The following is a 27,239-nucleotide window of genomic DNA, read 5'->3' on the forward strand; positions in this document are numbered from 1 at the left end:
ATATCTTACTGCATGTCTAAATATGTTCCCATAAAATGGGTAAAAAGTATTCAAAATCAGTGTTGTTTAAAAGATCACTTAATTTTTAAACTGTATTTGCATCTAAAGTCAATCTTGTGTGTGCAGTGTTTTTAAATTAAGTGACATCAGTTGCAGGGAATTTGCTGCCCCATACAGTTCGTGATGTGAACCAGGTGCTTCAGATGTTTAACTGCCATGGTTAGTATAGCTTCAGAGACCCAAATCATTCCTGTGATCTGTATAAGGAAAACAGGAACACAGGAATTGCGTCTTTTCATGATGATGTATGATCAGACTGTCACTCAAGTAGTTTCTAGCAATGTGGGCATGTATTCAGAGCAGTTTAAGTATGTTAATAGCAGTAAATAAGGCATGGTGGCCACTTTGTGGAAAAACAAGCAAATGCAAAATACTGAACACTGCTCACTGAGTACTCTTCTTTGTGTTCCACCTAAGAGTTCTTGTGGACAAATACATTGTGTTGGTAGTGTCAGGAAAGGCAGTATCACGATGCATGTAGTTGTAAGAATGTTAATGAAAGTTGCATAAGTCAACAGTGCTCTGACCCGTTCTGAATTGGTTAACTTTGCAGTCTTCATTTGCTTTAAAATGCTTTTTATCTGTATTATCGGAGATTGGGAAAAAACTCACCTCATGTAGTAAGTTTTTGATTAAACCACAAGGTAACTTCTCTAGGTTTAGGAGTAATAGTGTTGCATGATGATCTTGTTTGGTTTAACTGGTATAACTTTAAAGACACTGAATGAATTGTTTTGCAAAAATGAGATTGCTAGTTTTTAGTTAAATTGTGTGTGTGTGTGTTTTAACAGAAACTGAGTTTTGGAACAGTGCAGTCTGGATTTCTCAGCTGAATGGGCTATGTAATGGACATTGTTGTAGCAGCATAGATTTATCTGCCAAAATCCTCCTCCTCTCCTCTCATGTGAGCAAATTTAGTATACGTGTGTCTGTGTGTGGTGCTGCTGATCCATGCATGTTCAGTGGGGTTTACATTCCCAAAGGATCTGCACACGCTCAGCAAATCTGATTCAGCTGTATTGCGTGTGCACTATCTAATACTGCTGCTTTCGGAAAGTGCTTACAAGTGAAATCGTGGTCCCCTTTGCCCCTCAGAAACTGGGAAGCTGAGAGCTATCAGTCACTAATGTGGGACCGAAAGGAAAGTGGGTGGCTGTAAGCTGGCTACGAGCCAGATGAAGTCGTTTGGCCAGCAACGTGCAGCCTTGAGGATGCAGGTTGGGCATCCGTGCTTGGAGTCATCTGACTTCTGCTCTTGTAGGGAAGTAGTGATATGTGGTTATCAACATTTGTCTTCATAGCAGCTGATCAAAAAGAGAAATCTTTCCGTTTATTTGTGGAAGGCATCATTTGTGTTCAGTGCCTCTGATGGTTGTCAGCATAAATTTGATGACCTTTGACAAGAGAACTTTGCTTTTCTTAGAAAGAAATGTAAAATTATGAACATTTTTAACATCTGTGTTCAGTAAAGTTTAATTAGTGGATAAGTCATTTAAGCTTAAATGTTTCTTTCAGGAATGCATTTCACTCCCAGTAAATAAAGTTAAAAGTCTCTTACAAGTGAATACTCAGTTTTGTGTGCCTATGCACATGTGCAACTGTGGACCTGTGTGAAAACTAAAACTGGATCAAGCCTGTATCTGTGAAGGCAAAGCGGTGTGGAGACTTCTTACTGTTGCTTTAGATTCATGGTTATACCTGGAAACTGCAGGGTTTTCAGCACGACCTGCTCTTCAGGTACCTTCTAAGACCTTGTGCAGACCAAGTGGCAAGCAAAATGTGTAAGTCCTGATTTCTTCCTTGTAGTTTCTCTCAAGTTAGGTTGTGATCCTTCCATTAAGATTTTACAGGAGGGGGGGAGCTTTATTTACTTCTCTCTCTTTTTTTTTTTCTTGCCTACAGATGTTACTGCTCTGTACTCGGCCTGTATGAGCAGGTGCTTGTTTTGTGGCACTGTTTGTTTCTTTCACTGTTGAGTTCAGGAAGCTATGCTGCAGAACTGCATAAGCTGGTGTGTTAGCTGGCGTTACACTGGTTTGGAGGCTTTATTCGGCCATAAGGAGTATGAAGCAGTTTCTCAAATTCCCAGCTGACGTTTTGAGCAGTCAGTAGGGACCTCCTGGGAAGGAATTAATTTTCACAAATGCTTTCTTTTTTTGGACTAGCATCACTTTTTAACTTGGCTAACTGAATGCTGGTTTGAGAAGATTGTTTTGTCTCTGAAAGAGTCAATATGGAAATTCTGTTCAGCTGTCAAAAATGTTGATATCTAAATGGGTATCTCCTCCCAGTCTTCTCTTAAAATTTATTGGGGGGGGGGAAGAATGGGATCCCACAGAGTATGATGATACACTGTAGCTGTGGTTTCTGTGGGAAGAGGAGTCCTTAGGTAAATACAAATTCATTGCACAAGGAAGGACTTCCTGCCTTATCTGCATGTACAAATAGAAGACACGGCCTAATGGATATCAAAAGCTTCTGTGAAGTATGGTAATACTCCTGATTTCTGCACTTTTCTGCTATTCTCTTCTAAAGAGAGAGTTTTAGTTAACACTGCTTTCATGCCGAGAACAAGTCTGAAGCCTAGATAATGAAGTAACAAGTTCTTGTGGAAAGTGTACAGAATAGGGAGGACGCTCTTCTGCAAGAATCTACACGGACCGAGGGGATCACTGCTTGCATGTCTTTTGGTTAGGGTGGAGCGGGGAGAGAAGGTACTCACTACTGCAGGAAGAGGAGGAGAAACTTACAGAGCTTTGCAGAAATAGACGTAGAAATAGCTGAGAAACACTTTTGTAAGTGGATCATACATTTGTGTTATTCATACTAAGTTAGAGAATATTGTGGTCGTAGTTACTCAGATGTGCTTGTGCGTTTAGAAGCTGCATGTTCCAGTTCCATAGTGGATCGGTGAGGGGAGCCTGCTTCTCTACATCCTTGTAGTCTGGTGTGATTAACATGATGGCTCAGAAAGGAAGGGGAATCTGGAATTGAGAGTTGTTTGGTGGAGACTGTCTGACTAAGTTTATACTGCTAAAAAGAGCAAGACCTGGGTGTGAGCTTAACTGCTGCACTGCTGATAGAGGCTATGGCTTAATTATTAGCAAGGTTTTCTGGTGTGGTTTTAGTTCATGCTACCTAATGCTCTCCTATATCGTACCTGGGGACTGTTTGAGGAGTAATGTGCCAGGAACCAGTCCTCGCAGGTAGTATGAACATCCCAGCACCAGGTTTGGCTGCCTGAGTAGTGCTACGATGACATTACCAACCTTTGCTAGCTCAGAAGCAGCTGCATGCCCTTAATCAACACGCTGGGGTGTGTAACACAGGCCTGGGTTTCATACTGTGAAAACACTGCTTTGGGCTGTAGTGTAGTTCAGCCCTCACATTATTTCAGAAGCTTTTGACTGGGGAGGTAAACTACGGATTATTACCTCTTAGAGACACCACATGGCACATGGAGGAGCCCCCCCTGTCAAGTGCTTTAGAGTATTGATGTGGAGTATTTATTTTTGAGATCTGTTTTCTTCTTGATGATACTTGACTTCTCCGGGAGTTATTTGTTTTACCTGCAAGTATTTCTTTAATTTTTTCTTCTTACCTAACATTTTTGATAGATTTCTTCATGGGTAGGAATTGAAGATACATACCTTCCTGTTTAGATGTCTGATTTAATTCTGTAGACATTCTTGGAGTGTTTCTCTCTGGTCTCCTGGCTCTATGTAACAGGCAGATGAGTCATGACTCCTTTGGCTTCACAGGAAGAGTACTTCTCAGCTGCACCCAGGCGTTTTAGCATGTCTATGTTAGTTCTTGTTTGAAGTCCTTATTAATTACATATTAAAGGTAGTAGATGAGGCTGTAAAAAAAGTAACGTTAAGGTCCATTTAAGTGAATGGAGTTAAGGACACTTAACTTTTCCCTGACTGAAATTTGTTTTTCCAATCTGTTTTCTTGGGGTTTTGGGGTTTTTTGGTTTTGTTTTCTGTTTTATGTGGGTTTTTTTGTTTTGGATTTTTTTGTTGTTGTTTTCCCCACCCCTTTGCAGTTTAGTTCACTACACACGTTGATCACTAGGTGGAAATAATATTTTCACTTTATTTCTTTCACTTTCTCTCATGTTGGTGTCTCTTTTTTCTGAGCAAATTTTCACCTGGTTTATTTTACTTTACAAGTTATAGGTAATAATTTTGAATCCTCTGGGACATTGTGAACTTGCTATAGTCTTACTTAAATCACGTGACTATGTTTATCAATCAACATGAAAATGTGCTACAACGTAACAGGGGAAGATATTGTATAAAAATAGTTACATGTAAGTATGTATGTAAATATAACGTCCCTTCCAGCCATAACCATTTTGTGATTCTGTGTTATTAACATCTGTTTTAAAGCTGATTAAGAGATACTGGTGAACTATAAGAACTGAGAAACTTTAAAATCCTCCATTTGTTTGTCTAAAAATACAAATAGGTTTATATTGGGCTGCTTCTTGGCCATGTTGGTAGCCCAAAAAATTAGGCATTAGATTTAGTTCATACTGGTTTTTAGGCAAAGAACCACCATGAATTTGCATATTCTAATGAGTTTTTCTTCTTAGAAAACATTCATACGTTTTCAACTGTGGAATTATGTAAGAACAGATAAAAACCCTTATGTTAAGATTTTTAAATTATTCCATGTTATAGAATAAGTCTGACCTAAAATTGTGCCACAGCTTAATGTTTGGTTTACTAAAATATTTGATTTTTTTCTTCACAATTGGACGGGTAATTAATAGTTGGAGTAGCTGTGAAGTAATGAGAGATAGATAGTGCCTGTACTACAGAATACTTTTGGGAACATGGTGCGAACGTATTTCAGTAGGTCAGGATAGTATGAATGTGTTTGTAGCGGAGTTTGGTGTTGCTGCCTGTGCTGCAGCCTGGCTGGCTCTTCTTCGAGGCACTCAAGTGCCTTTGAACCATGCTTCCCCCTCGGCTGGGCTCAGAAAGGGGCATGCCTGTGTCTGCGGGTGCAGTGCCCAGGCCGGCTGGGTGTGAGAATGTTTGAGTCACTCCTCAGGAGCCAGATGAGGCCAGTGCTGAGCCGGAGTTCATAGGTAGGGAACTATGAACGCGTTCTTTGCGTGGTTGTCTTCGTTGTTCCTGACTTCTGGAAGCGCAAAACCAGCCACATGAGCAGGCCCTGCGCACGTGCGTATTGGATGTGCGGTGCTTCACTGAGGCTTTGCTCTGTCAGGTAAAGAGAAGTGCAGTGTTTTCACCTAGAACATCATTCATCCGCAGTTTAGATCACAGAGAATGATGTATTATCAGATTTCCCTTTTAAAAAAAGAAAGTGAATAGCTTTTCTCCCCAAAGGGTTGCTTAAGTCAAGAGGTAGGAGAGGCTGCCTGGAACCTGCTTGAGATGCACGGATTTCATATGTGCTGCAGTGAAAGGGCCTGGGAAATTCGAAGTCAGTCTAGTGAACTGCTAACTTGTGCTGTCCTAGTTGATTTTTGGGCTACTCTGTGTCTGGGGAGGAAGATGTCTTCTCTTTGGATCTTCCATTTAGTGTCTTTCTCAATAAAAAACATAGGGAGATGCTTTAACAGATTAATTTACTTACTTAACTTATGTTTGTATTTTCTCTTACAACTTCTTTCCTAAAGAAAGCATCATCCTTGTATGGACAGTAATGCCATTCCCTTTCCACTTTTATAAATGCCTACCTGAATCAATCGCCCAGCATTTCAGAAGTATGTGACCGGAGAGTATGAACCGTAAATCTCCCCTCTTTAGCACGGGTATCTCCTTTTTCCCCTGTGACACTTTTTTTAGGTCTTGCTTGTCTATATCAACTGCTTCACGTGGAAGACGTTGTTCTGTATTGCTGATCTGGAATTAAGTATCTGGGTGCCACAATATCAAAATAGTTCTGGTAATTGACTTTTAATCTCCAGAATGTAGGACTGTCTTTTTCCAGCTCAACGTTTTATTCTGTTACGTGTTATTCATTATGGCATGTTTTAAAAAGATCAGTTGGTTTTAAATTGAACAAGGTTCTTTTAAAATATGTTGGTTTGAACTTGACAGAGTACATATCAAAGGAAGATCAAAATACGAAAAATTTTGTCAGGCTGTTTAAAAACAGTAGGTCAGCTTTTGTTTTGGTTTAGTCTTACCACATTCCTGTTTCAGTTTATTTTGTAACTGATTAATAGGCAGTGATAACTTCATGCTTTCTTAACAGTTTTAGAAGTAAAAGCTCGTTTTTAGAATGACTGCTTATAAAAGAGATATACTGGGTGAGTAAAATGCATTTAAGGTCATACCTAGGAAGTCCACACCAGGAAAAAATAAAATGGAACGAATCTAGGAAATAGACATAAAATCTTGGTGCCTAGGAGAATAAGGGGGAGGGGAAGCAGCGTGGGATGGTTTTGTATGTACAAGTATTCTGTCCAAGTAGATGTCTAGAAAGTGCAAGTAGTTAAGTGGTACAGTTGCTGCTTTAAGCTTATTGAAAGCACCTTAGAGTGCTTCTGGAAGAATAGTTTCTGTGGAAATAATGAGTAGCAGTTTCCTCATCCGCCGCCGCCCACCCCCCCTCCACCCCGCCGCCCCCAGTGGAGAAAGCCTTTCCATACAAAATTTAATTTGTGTTGCGTTCCATGAGAAACATCTCTAGAAGTTTTCAAGGGGTTTAGAATCAAGCATGGAAATTAAATGGTATCTCCATGGCTGTATTGCTCCTGAGAGATGCTTGCTTTTGGGGAATTTTGATGGGAGGAGGAAGAAGTGTATTTCATCTTTCTTTCTCCTACTTTTCACACCTACAGTTATTCCTGGTTTGTATTAGGATCAGGTTGCCTTTCAGTTGTCAAGCATTCAGATGTTATCTCACTTTAATATCTGAATGAAACTTTGTCTGCATTGCAGAAGATGTGTAACTGCTGTTTCCAAGGAAATGGCAATGTGAAGTTCTGCTGAAAGTAAGAAGAAAGTAGATGTAGTTACTCAACACGTGACTCATGAAGGAGGTTGGAGTTAACTTGATGGGTGGATGGAGATAGAATCTATCTGTTCCTTGATATATAAAAAAGCAAGAAACCCCAGCCATAGACCTCCTTCCTCCATGCAGTGAAGTTGTATTTGCTCACATCTTGAAGAACGTATAAGAAACTTTTTAGGAAGCCTATAATTTGTATTGCATATGAAAAAATAAATTGGTTTGATGGCCTAATTTCAGCCAAAATTTAACCTTGCATGTTGCAAGTGTATCATTATGTAGTCATAATTTACACTAGTGTATAGTCAAATTCTAAAACACTTCATGTATTCTACATACCAGTGTATATACCAGCATACCCTAGCAGCCCAATTTGATCCAGGTGATTTGCTTTTAGTTGTTTGTGAAACTTTTAAGTAGTCTTTCAAGGAATTCCAGTGAACCGTTTTCATAGTCCAGCTGACTCCAGAGTTTGTACATGTTTAAAAACAATGTTTGTTAGTGCATTTTAACTAGCGGATTTGTAACGGTAGGGTTAGTTTAACATCTGGAAATCTCTATCAGACACTTGTAAACACAGACAACTTTATTTATTTAAAGCCTGATGACCAGCTTATTTATGTAATCTCTCTATTGGCCAGATGAAATACCAAGATGAGCCAGGAGCAGAGAGGGGAGGTAGCAAAGTTGCTTGCATCCTAGCTTGACAGAAATTTAATTGGCAGTAAATGGTTTCATTAATGATCTTGGCTGCCTTTTCCGCCCTTACACATTTTCTTTCTCTTGTGCAGCAGGTGTGGGGGTGTTAGGCTGTGGGGTGAGTCAGATGAAGGAGCTCATTTGGAATGAGACAAATCTTTGCTTTTTCTTTGGTTATTTGCACATGGATCACACCCTGTCCTGCGTTAATATGTGGCTGCACAAGCACTTTTCTAGACATGATGAAAAGGGAGCATGGACAATTTTCTGGAGCAATGCTGATGTATGTCAGTCTGCAGGGTTTTTGAACTCCCACTTGAGATGGAGCAAGACCAAGACTACTTGATTATGTAACTTATTATATATATACTGTTAAAAGGTAATGCAAGCTGCCAGAGATCATGTGCAGGAAGTAAAAGTAGTTTTAAAGCTGTGGTTTGAATACTGTGTTGAAACGAGCGTTTGATTTCAACCCTGGATGAAGAACTGATGTTGTTAGATGTCTTTGGCAGCAATGTTTTTTCACCAGTATGAAGGAAATCATTAGCAGAATTGTTATGGGTTGCTTCTTTACTGACTGCTTTTTGTGTTCAGGATTTCCACAGGCAGTAAAGAGAATTCCTTTTTTAAAGGGAGACATTCAAATAAACTGATTTCTTCATTGCTCATAAACAATTATTTTGACAAATCATTCTTTTTGTATAGTAATGACTAGATATTTTAAACATGAGTTAAAACTCAGAGTTTAGAAAATATTAAAGTATATAAGCAAGATTTGTCAATGATTGTTTATATACATGCCTAATAATCTTCTTTTAGGTTAATTCTTTTGCGGAACAGGATCTCCCTCCTTTCTCCATCCCTTTCCTCACTTCCTGCCAACCTTCTCTTCTCCAAAAGTGGAGGAGACAAGATTTTTAATTATAAGAGATGTTTGCCTTATTTTAAGAGCTTCCGAATGGTTAGAAAGCTTATATTTATTTTTGATTAATAGACAAAATAATGTTGTTTATAGTATGACTACATATTTTCCTGTTCCCAGCAACTTTTGGATAAATAACACACAAAATCAATTTCATAACGTGAGAACAGAGATAAATAATGTATGTCTCCAGTGCTTGCATCATCACTTTAAAGAATGATCGGTTTGCATTTACATTAGAGATTCCAAAATAAAAAAAAGGTCACAATTTACCAAATCTGCAGTATTAATTTGGTTATTAGAGGAAATTGGTTTTATACATCAGTGTGTATTTTTAACGTTTTGTTCGTAGTCAGTTTTAACTAAAAAAATAAAAACCACGAATACTTGCTATAGAAACGTCTGTTAGAAAGGGCTAGTTAATTGTTGGGGTTTTTAAAATTATTTTAACAGCTGTCATTTTTAGCAAATGAGAGTATTTGCTGTGTACTTTGTCTCTGAGCATTTGTTTGCTTTCCCAGCTTTCTTTTTCTGAAGAACTGGCTTTTCTGAATAGTACTGCCAAACTTTTAGAAGCCTCCTCTTGAGGTAAATGTACAAGTCTATGTATATAAATTGCTTTACAGCTTATATTTGCATTTACTATATGAAAAGATCTTAGCAAATTTGAGGGTATGCAATGCATACATTGAATCCCTTTGGTGTCTAGAGTAGAAAACAAGCATCCAAGATAAAGAGATTTCTTTGTACCAGGGTATGTGTGCTTCACTAGGCTGCAATGTCATGTGCAAATTCTCCCTTTCTCATGAATTCTGCCTTTCACCATAAGCAGAGGCTTACGTTCACCAGGAAGCATGGCCATAACCTCAAGTCTTCAGCATTTTCCTGGAGAAGAAGATATTTAAAAAATAAAGACTGAGGAAGCTTAGAGCCCAGAGTTCCTAATTTATTGACAAGAGTTGTATCTACAGACCATTAGGGAAAATTTTGACCCGGTCATCTATGTGTGTCTCTCTCTCCATCCAAGCTTAAAAAGAGAGTTGAACCACTTGTCTGTGGCTAATGGGGCAACCAGGGTGTTTCTAAGACCATCACCACCAAGACTGATATTACTGATACAGCATTTCAGTTTTCATATACAGTGAACGTGTATCTTAACGTATTAGATGAAACTACTTCACCTACATCAGAGTCAAATCACCTTGTCAGTTATTGCTGACTGTCTTAAAACTAAAAACCAGACCATTACAGTCCTCTGTATGTAAAAGTTTAGATAGGCAAGTCTCTAGGTAATGGTATTAGAGGGTAGAATGAAATCTTCTGAGGCTGCCAGATGTTAGATATGTGTTCACTTAAACTCATGAAGCTGAGAGAAGAATGCCCGTGGAAAACTTAGATGAGCAGAGTAGAAGCACAGAATCATTAAGGCTGGAAGGGATCTCATGAAGTCTCTAGTCCAACCATTGTGGACGAAGCAGGGTCAACTGTAGCAAATTGCTCAGGACTGTGGCCAGTTGGGTTTTTATTATCTCTGTGGACAGAAACGCCATAACCTCTGTAGACAACCTGCTGCAGTGTTTAATCTCACGATAAGAAAGTATTTTCTTACATTTAAATTGAATTTCCTGTACTTCAGTTTCTGTCAATCGTCCGTCATCCTTTCTCTGGGCACAACGGAACATGACTCTATCTTTATTACCCCATCAGGTGTTTATACACATTGGTGAGATACCTCCTGAGCATTCTCTTCTCCAGGCTGAACATTCCTAGCACTCTCAGCTTTTCCTCATGTGTCAGATATTCCAAACCTTTAATCATCTGTGTGGCCCTTTGCTATAGTCTCTCCAGTATGTCTTTCTCATACTGAGAAGCCCAGAACTGGACCCAGCACTCCAGCTGTGGTCTCACCAGGGCTGAGCAGAGGGGAAGGGTTACCTCCCTTGACTTGCTGGCATCGCATCCTGAGGATGCCATTGGCTTTCTTTGCTGCAGGGGCACGTTGATGGCTCATGTTCAACTTGGTGTCCACCCCAAGGTCCTTTCCTGAACAGCAGCTTTCCAGTCCATCTGCAGCCTGTACTGGTGCTTGGAATTACTCCTCCCCAGGTGCAAGACTTCACATTTCTCTCGTTTCACTTCACGAGGTCTGTTAGCCTGTTTTCCAGCCTGTCAGTGTCCCTCTGCATGGCACCACAGCCACCTGATGTATTATTAACCACTCATCCAAGTTTGGTGTAGTCTGCGAACTTGCTGAGGGTGCACTTTGTCCCGTCATTCGGGTCATTAATGAAGATGTTAAACAGTACTGGCCCCTCTGTCAACCCCTGCTAAGTCACTGGCATCCAGCTGGACTTCGTGCTACTGTCCACAACCCTTTGGGCCCAGTAGTCCCGTCATTTTTCACTGCACCTCACAGTTGACTCTCCTGGTCTATATTTCAGCAGTTTGCCTGTACATATGTTCTTTGGGAAGGTATTGAAAGCCTTGCTAAAATCAGGATAAATGTCATCTGTTCTCCCTTCATCCTCTGAACCAGTCATCTCGTTGTAGAAGGCTGTCAGGTCAGTCAGGCATGATTTGCCCTTCATATACCTGTGCTGATTTCAGCAGGTTGTCCTTTGGGATTTGTTGCGTCACCTACTCGGGGACTGAGGTAAGGACTGGCCTGTAGTTCCCTGGATCTTTCCTCTTGGAGATAGGAGTGACGTTTACTTCCTTCCAGTCCTCAGAAACCTCCCCCTATTGCCATGACTTTTAAAATTTTGTTTCCTTGCCCTTTTAGAGGTGAAATTAAATTGCTGTTTCATAGCTGTGAATTGCCTCTTTTCAGGTACTGTTACTGATGATAAAATAGTTATCAGTGTTAAAACAGCAATTTTACACCACTTTGTGGGTTTCTTTAAAGAATCCTCATTGCTTAACTTTGTTGAATAGTGTTGTTCTGCTTATATTAGGGCAAATGTAGCACATATTGCAGAAGTTGAAAATGCTTCATAAAATAAAATGCACTTTAAGGTCAAGTTTTCTTTCTACAATGCAAATATTTTTGTCAACTTTATTTTCTATAATAAAATAATAATATTTTAATCCTATTTTTTTAGCTTGTTTACTCACAAAGACATTAATGCACTGATCGTTGAAGGTAGTGTAATGTTTTGTAGGGTTTTCAGTGGATGGAATTTCTCTTGCATTGTGTTTTGAGAACTCATTTATTCATTTGTCTGCAGTTAGTGTCATAAATAGAATTTCATGCTTTGCTATTATTTTTTTCAGTAAAGTCAATTGTTCAGTTCTTTAACTCCTTAAATATTATTTCCTGACTTTTTACCCAATATTTGCTCATGCTGGAGGGAGTTTTGTTTATGACTAAAGTAATTGGTTCATGTTCTTCTTACAACATAGTAAAAAATATTTATGGACTTAACTCTTGTCTAATCTGAGCCATCGTTTACCAGTTGAAACATGTCTTGATTTTTTTATGTGATCAGACTGGTATTGGGAAGTTACAAGCATAGCATTATTGATGCAAATATATTCTTCCGGTTTTTCTCATTTGTACATAAAGCATTGATGTTTTTCCAGGGATTGTGTAACAATAAGTGAGCCCTTTCCCCCACTGTCCTTTTTGTTTCCATTTCCATCTTTACAGAGCCAGCGCAATGGATTTTTTTCGAATTAAAAATAAAACAAACAAAACACTCTAAACAAAATGTAATCTTAGTGAAAGCATCTTGCTGCATTGTGGGAATGTGAAAAGTAATGAAATTCTTTACCTTAGCTAGAAAAAATATAAGACTTGTAATCTGCGAGTAATCCATGTACCTGTCTTTTGAAGGGCCAGATGCACAGCTCTTGCACTGTTAAACTTGTATTTGAAATCTGTATTCTTATTTAAAATGTGTTCTGTTTCTTGCTTTTTCAGTTCAGCTTATTTCCAAATAGCAATCAAAGGAGATACAGAGTATTCTTTGCTTGTAGTCAGAATGCATTAAGCCTCTGCAAGTGCTTAGAAAGCAGTGATTTAAAAATTGACTTACTGTAGCTTGACAAGTCACTGTCTGACACTTGAGTGCATGAAACATCCACGTTTCCTTAATAGCAAATGCCAGGAGAAGACTGCTTCAGTTAGCCTTAGTGAAACTGAGGTGAAAGAGGTTGCAGCACCTGGGTTAGCGTGGCAAGGAGTATACCTGTAGGTACTGTGACTCAGCTGATACATAATACGTTGATTTGGGTCTCAACCCTGACTATGTGCTGGCTCAGTTTTTGTTCCGTCTAGAAGGACAGCAGTGCTGCCGAAGAATCGCAGCAGTTTTGCTCTGCTGCTCTTGGACAAGTAGATGAACAGCTATCAAAGTGCACAAGCATTTCCATATCAGTAGTGGTAGTGAAGGCGTATTGGTGGCAGGGTGTGTGCTGTTTTGGTAAGCTGCGTGTTATGGATGCTGGGGGATGGATTAAGTGCATCCAGTTTTAAGATTTAACTAGAAGCTGTTGTTGAAGGGTTCTGAGCTGGTGTTCAGAGGCAGTAACTCAGTGACAGTAATCCTGGTATTCTGACTATTCTTCACAGCAGAATAGTACGAAACTGAGTTGTACAGCAGCTGTCCGAGGTATGGGCCTCCTACTCTTAACTGCAGGCTTCATTTTCTATGGAGTGATAAAGTGTTTTGAAAGTACAAATACAAGAAAAATGTTAATTAGTTTTTCCTTTCTGTTTCTTTTAGGACTCCTCCAGGATGGTTTCAAGCAGGTATAAAAGGTATGAGATGTTTGTACACCACAAATTTCTTTACATACATAGTTGTGCCAGAAATAAAGCTGATTAAGTGGGTGTTTGTGGTAGAGGCCATCGTACCGCTACTATAGACATCAAAGCCCAACCCAACCTGACCTTGAACATTTCCAGTGATGGGTGCATGCACAACTTCTCTGGGCAACCTGTTGCAGTGTCTCTCCACCCTAACTGTAAAAAGTAATAACCTATCCTGTTACGATTTAGATTTCTTAGCTTTCTGGTGCTGTCTTTTATATTTACGTTTCTGAGGTCTCGTAAACCTGGTTGAGTGATGCTTTTTATTGCTGTAGGGGTGTTTTTAATAGTTTTGTCATTGGAGAAAGGGTGGACTTATTGTCACAACCTTAATAACTGTAATTTCATGATTACTTTCTTTATACTCAAACACATTTTAGTTCAGTCTCCAGTTCCTCTTCAGTCCCCGTGCAGAATTTTGTTGCTATTTGTATCTGCCGAATACTTGGTGGTATGTGTCACAGTGCTCTGTGGGTTTCATAAACCTTATCTTTACTCTGTTCACATGCTGTATATACTCACTTGCAAAAACTTGGTTGTGTGTGGGGTGGTAATAAATAGAAATTTGTATCTTATTTGAAAATAAGCTAATTCTTCTGGTGTGCATTGCAAAAATAGGAAACTCCAAAGCTAGAAAATGCTAAAATAAGACTTGTTTGTGCAGTCTTTGTTCAGTCAGCTTTACTTATATGTGATACACATTCTTTGTTCATCAACTTTCACCCTTGGGACTAGCATCACATTCAGGAGGAATCTGACTTGCTGTGAGCTGCTCTTCAGTATTTTGTTCTGTATGTTGCCACCTGTCTTACTCACATAGTCTTCAAAACTTGTGTTGAAAACAAAGAATTATTTTCCTGTGAAGTCGGCACAGTGCCCAGTGCTCACAAATACTAAGTGGGTTTTATTCTAACTGTACCTCCATGTGGTATACGATGCCCACTGTGATTAGAGTTAACAGTATCTATTGATTTACCTCTGTATTGGAAAATTTCTACCTCTCCTGAAGTAATTTTTCAGGTAAGAGTACTTGAACAAATTATGTCTTCCAGTGGCTTCACTTTCTGGTGGGAGTGCTAAAGGAGTCAGGACCAGAGTCCTCTTCTATTCTGACAATGTTTGGCTTGTTTGCCCCTTCCAACATCTGCAGTAAGGGAAGGTCTTACAGAAAACCGCCTCCTCTAGAGTAATTCTTATTCAGATCGCTTGGGTCTTCCGTAAGCCCCAAATACAGCAGAAGTCCTTTGGAAACTGAAAACGCTGTTCTGTTTGTGTGAATTTGTGCTGTTTGGAATGTGAATGCCAAAAGGCTGAATTGAGACCATAAGCTACTTGAAGGCTTGAATATGTTCAACTTCATGTGGTTTTAACAGTTCTGGGTGACCTCTCTTAGGTTTTCAAAGCAAACTGAGAGCAAAGCATGTTCTCACATAGGATCAACCACTTTGACATCCCATTTGAATCTGTTACTTGTGTTACTCTGACAACAGGTAATCAGTGCTTTGTGGGTGGGGAAGAGACTGCTAGTAGACTTTATAGACATATGGCAGAAAAAGTGAAAGACATTTGCCTAAGGTCTTGGGCTCTCTTATAGACTCCTTCCCCCGTGGAAAGAATGCATTATTTGCCAGAAATTTTCAGGTTGTTTTCCTCCATCTTTACTACCCCTTCTCTTTTGCCTTCTCCCTCTTCCTCAGTTGTTCCTCATCAGAAGTGACATCTCTTCATCTCAAAATTTTTCTTCAGTTCACTGATTTCGATTTCTTAGCCCAGTTAGAAAGCCTTTCCTCTCCCTCCCCCATTCTCTTACATCCTTCTATTTAACCATTGAGGTCCTAGTCTTCTCTTTGTTTGGGGTTTTTTCCTGATTTCTACAGGGTTTTTTCCTGTTTTTTGTCCATCCTCTGTCCTCGTATGATTTCTAGTTATCAATACCATCCTGGTTTTCAGTACCTTCCCTTTCCCTTCCCATATAGCTGTTTTCATGTCTGCATTGAGATACCCGACTTCACGAGCCTGACAGGACAGGACTGGAGAGAATTAAGAGCAGAGAAGAAGGATCTGTGCTGTGTGTTCTCATGGAATCACTGTTCTCTCAGTATGTTCCAGGGCTCAAGGAATTGCACAGATTTTACTACCTGTTTAATCAGACACACTGGTGACTTTACCTTATATGGATGCCACGATCCATGTGTAAACATTTATAGGAGATTGCTGAGAAACTCATTCCACTGAGTGTCCATTGATTGGAAGACATGTTTACAAATGAACTCTGCTGGCTGCTATTGTGTTACTCCTCTTCTGGGACAAACTGAGCCTGTCTCCTTATGCAGTAAAGTAAATAAAAGTTTGGGATGAGGATCTTAGTCTATAATTGTAGACTTCTGAATTTACTTCAAAAATGTCCATACATAGACCCCAAAAATTTGTGGAAGGGTTCCTTTGTAGTTGCATGATTAACCACATAAAATATTTTCAAAAGAAAGTGATAGTTCTGTTGTGATCTGGAGTGGAACTGTAAGAGCTATTAAAAGCATGACCAGAATCTTCAAGGTCATGCTGACATGAAGGCCACAGGACATGTTCATGAGAGTATTTGGGAGTTCTGATCAGCCATCTGTCCTGACTGTGAGCTTCATGTGATTAAAATGTGTAGGTATCCTTCAGTTGTAATAGCCTGTACCATCTTTCTCATCTTTCATTTTTCTCAAAGCTTTTCATAATGTGATATGCCTCATCTTGACCATTCCAAACTACTATCGCTGCAACTGGGTCTACCAGTTTTTGCACTGCTTTATGAGTGGTTACTTTAAAGCAGCAAGCACATTGCCATTAGTAAGAATGGTTTTCTGATTCAGGTCTGATGCTATCAGCATAGTTGGTATTATCACTGATCTCTCAAACAAGAGAATGACAAAGTTTATTGAAATATTTGAGTGTAATCTACATGTAAACATGAATTATGTTTCTCTTTTGTTCTGTGAACTAAAAAGTTTGTGTGCAAGTAACAGGCAAGATATGTATGTGGGCATAGGAATATATTTGTAAGCACAGAGAGTTTGTTTTAGCAGCTTATTTTTAAGACTGTCTACTAGCTTTTGAACCAATTTAGCTTCTTTTTCAGAAATGTCTTAAATTGAAAAGAAAACCTTGCAAATCAGTACTTAAAATAACTCAGAAGATTTTTGCACGGTTCGTGGATCAGACAGATCAGGCTGGATCAGTTTGCAGAAAGAGTTAGATTAAAATCTCTTAGTGGTTCAGGGGTGTGTTCCCCTCATAAGTTTGTTTATTAGTGGAAATGAATACAATATGGTATGGCTTTGTGGCTTCCAGACAAAATGTCAGAGGTTTTTTCCCCTCTTTTAGGATAGTACGGCACACTAACATGGAACCCAACAGGTACCCTTGCTCACTAATTCTGAAAGACTGCGTTGTACTAGAGTTTAACATTCGTGGAAGAGTTGAAAAATAACTGAGGAAGAAGAAAAGATCACAAGAAGAGAAGCAGCTAGTGCTTCAGAACACTCTAGAGATGCTCTGAAGGAAGAGTGCTGCTGAAATGCTCTTGCTCAGTTTTTTTAGTTTACTACAAAGCTTAAACTATAACAATTTACATTCCTTCATACTAACCCTGGTCTCACTAATTCAAAAAAAAAAAAAAAATACAGCTGCAAAATACTGTTTCATAACACTATGCCCAGACTTGCCTGTTTGCCTGTGTTTGGGAATTTTGCAGCGAGGCTTGACTGTTGAAGCGTTGTCTCATCTAGCTTGTTACTTGGACCACTACTGTGCAGATATGAACACTTAAAATAAACAGGGGTCACTCAAGGTGCTTTTCTTGCCTTTTGTACTCCCTTTTTAGCCAATGCTGATGTTACAAGAAGGCAGAAACACTTAAGGTTTATTTCTGCAGAAGTTTTTGGTGGTCTGAGTTGAGCCAGTTGCAGTTGCTCACTGTCCCTTGTGCCAGTGCTCATGCAGCTGGACTGGGTGATGCTTCAGGGAGCCACTGTGGCTGAAAGTCCGTGGCTTCCTTTGCCAGGCTGCTGGATTGCTGCATCAGCTCCTTGAATGGCCAGAGCCAGGAAAAGTGGAGGAGGCTAGGAGTGTGCAGCTGTAGAGAAGACAAGACTGCCTGTCCTTTAGCTCAGCTTTGAAAGCCATGGACTTGCCTCAAGCAGTCTGAAGTAACAGAAGTCCAAGGTGGCCTATTTAGAAATACTGTCTTTTGCTCATTCTTCCAAAGAAGCTGTTGGCAACTGGCTGGATTTCAGTGACATAATTAATTAGGAGTTTCCAAATCAAGTATAGTTACAAGATTCTGGCAATAAAAATACATGTATTGTAGTTGAAATCAGTGAAATCTGGTTTTGACTGAGTGATTTTAATTGGTTGAAGTTGCAGTTTGGACAGTTCTTCAGGAAAACATTGCAAAAACCAAAGAGGCATTGGAAGGAGCAAGAAGTATTCCACCTTTCAGTAACATTGCTGTTAAACCTGCCCCTGTATGCATAACTGATTTTATTTTATATTAAAGGAAATTACTAGAACACAGTTCTGAAACGAAACTTCTGTTTCTGTGTAAGAGTAGTCAAAATGCGATGTGGGTTGATTTCACTATATGATTTTTATTTATGTACAGCAAGAAAAAAACTTCAACAAAGCAAATCTTCTGAAGTTGCAAAAGTGTTTTCTGTTTTCAGCATTCTAGTGCAGGAATACACATTTAAAACGAGGTTTTGATAGTGGCTAATTGAAAGCAAGCTGATGGAAGAAGTAGTTGAATGTTGTTAAACATCTTGCCAAACATACCTTTTTGAAGCAGTAGTGAGGGATCTTTCTATCCAGATGCATTCTCGTTTGCTACTGGCCGGCTGGGCGCTCGGATCCAGTGTACATATGGCTGCAAATACAGTCTCGGATACTCTTCTTGAAAAATAATTTTAAAAATACTGTTTCCTGCAGCCGTAGCCTTTGGCTAGATGTTTCAACTGCAAGTGTTGAAACAGTCATTTGCGTAAGCTACTTGAGTGCTAAAAAGTGGCATACATTTTGTTTGAATTGCATTCTTGAGCAGTGACTCAGAATTTTCTCAACTTGCAGACTCCTATCATTTTCTTCTGGTGCTAATGACCACTTTTACTGAATGTACATCTACTGACAATAGACTGTATTTTCTTTCAAACCTTTCATGAGATTCCAGCAGCTTCCAAGTTGCAAATATTTGTTAACCTTTATACAATTAGGAAATAGAGGAAGTAAGGTTTCAGTTGCAGTCTCAAAGTAAATGGGTTCTGCTGCCACATGCAGGTACTTTTCCCCCTCTCCTCCAAAAGAAGGCATAAACCCAGTTTGTTTTCTTAGTGGTACACAAGCTCTTCAGTTTGGACAGATGAGTAGTAGTAGTACTATTGTTGCTACATATTTATAAGTATAAAATATATTATATAAAATATAATATAAATATATAAAAATGAATATATTTTATGGATATTAAAAGTACAAGTTTATTTCCATAGCGATACCTTTGTTGGGGCTAGTTGATAGGTATTTTCTCTTAGTAAAGCATAGACACCAAGTTCAGTGATACTGTTATTCTAGGTAAGGGTTTTTTTTTCTTATTTAAGACTCACAAAGTGAAATAGTATCTGAAGACTAAAATTCCATTCTTTGCAAAAGATTATTGTGTCTCAGATGGTGCCTTTTTTGCTGTTGCTGTGTACTGGACAGTGGTTATAACAGCCAAAATAATGAACTTTTTATCTGTCACATTTCTTGTGTTAGGTTACGTACTAATGCCTCCTTGTATTATTTTTAAATCCTGTTTCCTAGAAGTCTTCATGATATATCCTGTGTACTTTCCAATACTGAAAAGGCCTGTGTTCAGTAGGGTCTGCTCCCTAGTGGAATATGTGAGGAAATTTTTGAGTGTGAGTTTCAGGGAAAATACAGAAAATATCTTTATTTTCAGTATTAAGGAAACCCTTCCTATCTAGGTATTCTTTCTTCTAACTTTCCTGTAGGAGCATCTGCCAATATTGCTTACTGGAGCTGAGTTGAGATATTCTAGTATATTGGCAAGAGGGTTCATTTTTGAGTGGTGAAAAATTGATCCTTTTTTGTGTGATCTGTCCTTGAGACATTAATAACACAAACCAAAACATCTTTCGGGAAGCTAAATAATCTAGAAATTATAGAGTTAAGCTGAACTATTTCTCTTATGTTGTGTTGCAACATACGTATCCGGTCCTAGAAGTGTTTTTTTAAAAGATCTTCTAGATGAAGAATAAACAATGCTAAATATGGTAATAACATTAAGCTACAAAATTCCTTACAATTGTGTCAGTGTGCCTTGGAAACTTCACACATACTGGAGCAAAACAATATTTATATCCATGAAAAGACATCCTTTTGCCAGATACTCCTGCTTTTGATTTGCAGTGTATCCATCTAGATTTGCACATTGCCAGGAGGGGTTTTCTAGAGTTATGAAATGCAAAACTGTTAAATGAACACACTAATCATATGCTCTTCTGTGTTTTAAAGGAAATGTTGTAGGGATACTCATAGTGCTTTTCATTCTTTTCCTAAGTGCTCTAGCAAACCGACGTATGCATATTTCAGCTGTGTGATTTCACAGAATCACAGATTGGTTGAGGTTGGAAGGGACCTATGGAGGCATCTTGTCCAAACTCCTTGCTCAGGCAGGGCCACCTAGAGCTGGTTGCCCAGGGCCGTGTCCAGATGGCTTTTGAGTTCTACTGGTGAAGACTGAACAAGAGTACCCTTTAGTCTTTGGCTGTTTAGCTGTGTATTTTCGAAGTCTAAGAAGTGTGGTTTTGGTGGATTGAGGAGGAGAAGATCTGTATCTCTTCACCTGGTCCCGGGGCACTCTGTTCTGCTGCTCTTAATTATTCATTAGATTCTACATTGAAGGTAAATAACATTGCTATTAGGAAGAAAATGGCTACGGGAAGGTGACTGTTAAATTTGTAACTTCGAAAATGCTTGACTTCTCTCATCTATTTTTGAATCAGCACTGGTTTTGTATGTAGCAATCATAATGGAGAACTCAGAAGCTTTTTTAAAAATGACCTTATGTGCACTTGCAATGCTTATCTGTTCAGATTCCATGGCAGTGATTTTTAAGGAATAGACACATGATCTAAAGTAAAAAACATAGCACCAGTTATTGAGCGAGTGCCAACCAACTGACTAATGACAAACTGCTGTGTACCAAAGTTCTGAAGTAAAATATTTGGAAATAGCATAAAATTAGTATGCTGGGCCACGTCACTTTCTCACTTCAGTTTGCTTTCAGTTCTTTAGAGGCCATATCCATAGTTCCTGAAAAGTCAGCTGATACGTGTAAGCTTCTTACATTTTGGACATGTGCTTGTTTTTCGTGCTTTATGTTTTCATCTACTTAAAAACGTGCTCGGTTTAAACTCCGTCGTGGTACCTAACATTTTAAAATAAAGTTGTTTACCTTAGTTTTTAATGTGCACAGTTCATAAAACTTTTAAATATTTAAAAATAAAATAGGATAACTAGAAGTGTGTGTTTAAAGTTGATTACCTGTGTGATGAGAGCTGCATTATCCAAATATTCAGCTCCCTGAGGCAGTGAATTTAGTGAGATCTCAGCAACAGGAGAGCTGTGAAGTAAGTTCTCTGCAGTTTATTAGACATTAGACTGACCTATTGAGCACTTTGGAAAGCACTTCTTGTTATTTGTATCGTTTCCAGTTTGTTAAATGTATAAATAGGTTTCTGCTTTGCTCTTTGCCTTTGTAGCACAGCTAATGCACCAGAAGACGATGCTCCAAATAGATATTCCCGAACAGACAGGACAACTTACAGCAGGTACAGCAGGGATGCAAATTCTTCTGGCAGTTCCGTACCAAATAATGCTTTGGAAAAGAGGATTGAGGAACTTGAAAGGGTAAGTACCAACTAACATCTGCATGGCATACATCTGATGTGAAGTACCTTTGAAACTCCATGGGGAAATTTACAGGTGAAATATATAGGAATGATGCTAAATACTTGAAGTACAGATAGTTATGTCTGTAAAAATGTGTAAAGAGTCAGAGTGGCTGAGAAGAATGTGAACTGCCTGATCACAGATGTGTAGTTTTCATTTGGTGTGTAAGTAAGAAATAGTTGAGGTAAAGATAATACACTTAAAGAGCCAGCAGTGCTCAGCATATTTCTTGTATGTATCTTGTGACACACCAACACAGGGCAAATAACTTGGAGAAATGAGGAGCTCAATGGCTGTTCAGAAAATTAGCACGCCTCTTTCTGATCTGCTTCTTGTTTTGGACTTTTTAATGTACTGAAATATAAAATTTAATTGCTATTCAGTTGTTAAAGTCTTAAACATTTCGAATATATTTAAAACAAAGTTTTAATTATTTCAGACATTCTTCATACAAATCATTTTGGGAAAATGTAATAGTGTTAAAGCTGAGTTTTTTACCTAAACCAGTATTTTGCTAAATAATGTTATCTGTGTAATCTATTACTGGCTTCTCTGTCTCCCTCTGAAGTGGATTTTTGTGGGTAACCTGCCAAATATTCGTATGAATGAAACTTACTAAGTAAACACAATCTGAATTGGTCTTTTTTGGAAAGGACAAAAAGAAAGCATATTTTGTAGAAATTACTATTTGTTAAGACTTGAGGAAGCCTGATTTGAGTGAAGTACACTATTATCCTCCCTTCCAAATCAGTTTCCTTCTGAAACAGTTTAACTGCCAGTAACACAGAAAATCGAGGAAGATTTAAGAGCTTTCTTTCAGTATCCTGAACCCTGATATACCAAATTTCTAATGGACACTTTCTTTTTTCTCATGTTCAGGCCCACAGATCTAACAGTGAGTCTTAATTCCTTGTTAATGGAAGTATAAAAAAAAAACAACCCACCTCCCCAAAAAAGAGAAGGACTAACCCTCCCAGTATAACAAATTTGGAAGTTGATACTTTACATTTACTTACGTCTGTTTTGGGCCCCTATCCAACTTTGGATTCATGCTTAAGTTGAATATTAATTAAAACATTGGCTCTGGAATCAGAGATACCTCACAGGTTTGCGGTGGGTAAAATATTTTCTTTTACTTGATGCTTTACTTCCTTGAGTGTAAGGGCTTGAAGATGTAGGTTTGACTTGCTGTAGAAAAGGAATTATAGGTAAGTGTGTGGGGGTTTTTCTTCTTTGTTTCTTTGTTTTAAATGGTAACAACTTAAAACTGTCTCTTGAAACCAAAAAATACACTTCAAGCTTCCTTGCATATTCTGGTTTTAGGAACTTGCAAAGGAGAGACAGGAGAATGCGAGGTTGATGAAGATGACACAGGACAAAGAAGAACTAATTGGAAAGCTGAAGGAAGAAATTGATTTATTAAACAGAGTAAGCACATACTTTCTTATATGGTGCTGCATAAAAAGGGAATAAAAGTCTCTGCGTTCTTTGTGCTCTTCTTCAGGCACCCACATCCACTGGGCAAGGTCAGAAGAGAATTAAGTGTGGAGTTCTTTTTGTATTTGTGCAGCTTTTCAAGAGGCATGTCAATGTTACATTTTTTTCCAGTTGACTTCTGTTTGTCACAGTTAACTTCTGTAAATTGTGTGTTATTGGAGTACCTGAATATCTTGTTGCCATAAGTGTTTGTAGAACAAGGTTATAAAAGCAAGAGTTCTTTACTGCCTGTTCTTTCCAAATTCAGTATGTAGCATGCCAGGAAATAATTAAGTTTCACAGTTTTCTCAATAAGTTGTTACCCAGAACTTTTGTTAGACAAAGTAATTATAAATTTAATTTCATTTTAGTCAGCTTTTAATTACTAATATTAGTTTAGACAATCTTAGAAAGATTTGGGAGTAAGTGCTTTATATTCTGACACACATTCTTAGACTCTTTACTGTTGATTCCCAAGTAAAGGCAGAAGAAGACAGGGGGCAGGAGACTTGGGCTAGCATCACTCAGGCAAGGTGTGTAGGCAGGAGAAGAGGGGGTAGAAGAGTGAGACATCCTTGGGAATGGGACAGGATGAGAAGTTTTAAAGTTGATGGAAGATACCAATTTTAACAAGTCCCAGTTTCAAGGGCAGGCTGGAACTCTTTCATACAGTGGATTAGTGAGCTCATCTTGCACTTCCTGACTGAGGTGCAGAGCCTGGATGTACTAGGGAAATACACCTCTGCTAGTCCAGTGCAGACATTCCCATAAAAATTCAGAAAAAAAGTAATAACTGGCTTTGATCAATCCAGCAGTGAAGGGAGGCCATAACTCCTTGTGCATAATGGTAAACTTTAATTTTGTGCTATTTGTTTGTAACAAAGGAGGACAGCATTCACAAGTTTGCAAAAAAATCTAGAGAACGAAAGGAGATGACATTATTCTGAAAGATGTATGCTTAATTTTTTTATGAAGAAAGTTGGAAGCTAATCTGTAGGATAATGAATTGTCTGTTTTGGAGAGATTTCTATTTTAATTGAGGCATCTTTATGCCGTTCTTCCATTCTGCAAAGAACCTGTCACATCTAAGCTGATGACCTTATTACATTCAAAACAAGTGTTCGTTTCTTCTACATAATGGATGGCAAAGCTACTTAATACTGTGGGTCACACCTGACTTCCTGACTCAGAGGTCGGAAAAGACAAATCAAAAGAATCTAAATCACGGAAAGCTTGTGTTTTGAAACCATGACTGTTTGTGAGGTTTGCTGTTCCAGAAACAATGTTATTTTTTTCTGCTGTGTTTGAAGTATGATGTCCTAAATTAAATCCATCAAGTGTCTGACGAGAAACTGTCTTTGAACGTTTGTAGTAAAGTGAAGCAGTGCCTGTGCCTTGCCTGTGTTAAGTATGGTGGCAATTTCTGCTTGTTGTGTGGAAAGAAAACATAAACCAGAATGTAAAACCTCTTTATTGTACAATGACTAAAATTGTACCTTTCCATGAAATCTACAAAGCCATCTTATTGGTGCTGCCTGGGTAGCTTCTTTTAAATGCAGAAGAGAAACTTTTTTTTTTTTCCTCCATCAGGCCAGCATTTGTCATAGCTATAACATTGTCTGTTAGCTTAATTGCAGTGCAGGTTATTTATGTTTGCATCCCTTGGGCTTTTCTTAAAGATGAAATAGCTGCCTTTTGACTTTATAACCAGCATAGTAATTTGTCTTCCCACAAAAGCTTGAACTCATGTCTCTAGTGATGCTTCCAGTAGAACAGATACGGTTTTACTTTCTTTTTTAATAGCTCTTGGATTTATCATTGCCTCTGTATTGGCTATCCATGTGGATTTAGAAAGAGGAAAGGTTTAGAAAGTTAAGGAAAGCTACAGAAATACTGCCTCATTCCCATGGTAGAAGGTTATGGAAGTTAATAGGGCAGTTATATTTGCCTAAGGTTTATTATCACAACTGAGATCATGAGAGCCAGCACTTGGACATCCATCTGTTCTTCATGAAATGTTACTCTGTAGACCTGGCACCAGGATTGGATGGATGCTCAGCATGGAAGAACAGTTGTGATCTTCAGCCTTCTTCTCAGATAAAAGGATGTCCTGCAGACTGAACTTTACTTGATGAGCTTTTTGAAAAGCTTTGTTGGTAGGCAACTTAAATAGAGGTCTCTCAATTTGACCGTATATGCGTTCACGGTAATTTCTCCATCTTTTCTATTCATCAAAATATACAGTTATAGCATGTTAAGTTGCACGGATGTAGAAAGGATTTCATGTCAAAGAGGCTAAATAACTTCTTAAAATGCTGTTCTGTTGCATAACTTTCTGACTGCTCAGTCCTCGTATTTAAAGAAATGCTCTTTTCGGTCATTTCATAAGCATGGATACATCCTTGATTGGCAAAGACTTTGTGTTAGACTTGAAAACCTGTTTTTCCAAGAATCCTGAAAACTTCTTGTCATTTTAAGTAAATATATTTAAGTAAATATATTTATTTAATGTAAGATTTTTAGTAAATATATGTAAGTAAATATATTAATTTAGTGTAACAATGAAATTTTACTGAGATCAGTCAGTACATCACAAAGATACTTAAAGATCATGGGCTGCATTTATACTGAGAAGCAGAAAAGGCTTTCTGCCATAAATGGCATTCTTTCACTGCAGTACATTAGTCACTAAAAGTATGTCTGCCACGTTTTGTGGAAGAAAGGGGTAATTGCTTCATAAAAACCTCAAACGTCTGAAGGGAAAGGCATCTCGAGACATTTAAATATTTGCAGGCTAAGTTCAACTGTGGACTAGTTTACACTTGGTCATCTCTGACCTCACTAAGATGTCATTGTAGTTAAATGTGTGTTTGGAGGGAGTCTGTCAGTGAGGATTTACAATCCAGTTAGTGTCAGCTGTGTAGTTATTGGTTCCTTTGGTATGTGAAGTCCAAGCTTTCTTGCTATTGCATCTTTTTTAGTCATAAGCATAGATTAATGTTGTAATTTTGAATAAGGAACTCAAATTTCAGAGTGGCAAAAACCACCTGCATCTCTCGGTCCATTGTTTCTGTAGATAAACCACAATAGTTATTTTTCCTGGCTCTTATTCAAGAAACTCTTACTTGTAGTAATCTTTGGAATGTTATTTTTGCAGCATAAACATTTAACAAACTTTCGATGTTTTATTTTGGGTAAATTACAGATATTTTAAACAGAAGGGGTTTAAGTAAGCTTTAGTTGAGTCATCTGATGGCTGGGTTAACGGCAAGTTCAAACACAGTATTATGCATGCTGAACTAAAAAGATACCGTTTTATTGAAAAAGCGTTGTCCCTTCCATCTGATTATTGATCTGAACCGTGCAAGAAAGAAAACAAAGTGCATTTCTTACGGTTACATAGTAAACTGTATTTATAGTAGCTATCCTTCAAAAGTTTCCATGTTCAGATGTTTAAGTCGCTTCTGTCTGTTACGTTGAAGTGGTCAGATGCTTTTCCTGCCATTCATACTGTGATGCAGCACTACATCTGTGAGGCAAAGAGGAATTTCTGCTAGTGGTTTCTTGATTCCACATTACAAAAACAATGAAGTACTGCAAAGGTATTGCGGTGTGGGTTTTGGCTTGGCAACCTGAAGAGGCTTTTAAAAATCATTATACCAATTGAACACCACATCTCTAGCATGCGCTTCTGGAATGACCTCACTAAAAAGAAATAAGAAAGTAGGCTTCGTATGTCAAACACTGTTTAAGAACTTAACAAGAGGGAGAAAATCTTTTCTCTACTACAGATTTATGTTTAATCTAGCAAGGCAACAGTAGGGTTTTGCAGACTTCAATCAAAAGGCGTCTAAGATCTCTAATGAGAATCCTGGTTCTTCCTCCTTTGCTTGCCTTTCGTTTTCCTCCTTAAAGTGCTGTCCTTGAGGTCACTCTTCTGTTTCTTCCTGATTTTGTTCTCACTCTGTTTCTTCCATGGGTTTTTTTTTGTGCAGTAATTGAAGTATTATTGAAGTAATGCTTACATTAAACAGCCAGTTTGACTGGTTTTCACTTTAAAGGCTTGGAAAGACTTGGTACAAAGTGAAGAAGTGAAATGGGAACTGGATAAATATAGTAATTGGTGGAAGAGAGTAGAGCATTTGAGGTAGGGAGCAATCTGGTTAGGCACCCGTTAGTACTGTGTATGCTGCCTGTTGTTTCAGTAGCAGTTTAGACGAGTTACAAAACGCGTTTTAATTTTTTCACAGAAAACAGGAAAAAAAAAACCCCGACAGGCAG

The 27,239-nt window shown here is 38.4% G+C and overlaps 1 protein-coding gene across 1 annotated transcript in view; it reads left to right on the forward strand.

Moving 5' to 3' along the window:
- Window positions 1-27,239, forward strand: part of PAWR (pro-apoptotic WT1 regulator) — a 76,461-nt gene that overhangs the window by 48,669 nt on the left and 553 nt on the right. The window contains exons 3-5 of the mRNA XM_086471459.1: window positions 13,405-13,439; window positions 21,293-21,440; window positions 22,806-22,910. Of these exons, the coding sequence (XP_086327585.1) occupies window positions 13,405-13,439; window positions 21,293-21,440; window positions 22,806-22,910 (288 nt within the window). The remainder of the gene's footprint in view (window positions 1-13,404; window positions 13,440-21,292; window positions 21,441-22,805; window positions 22,911-27,239) is intronic.

This window comes from Leptosomus discolor, chromosome 1 (assembly GCF_034619465.1).
Source record: "Leptosomus discolor isolate bLepDis1 chromosome 1, bLepDis1.hap2, whole genome shotgun sequence".
NCBI classification, from domain to species: domain Eukaryota; kingdom Metazoa; phylum Chordata; class Aves; order Leptosomiformes; family Leptosomidae; genus Leptosomus; species Leptosomus discolor.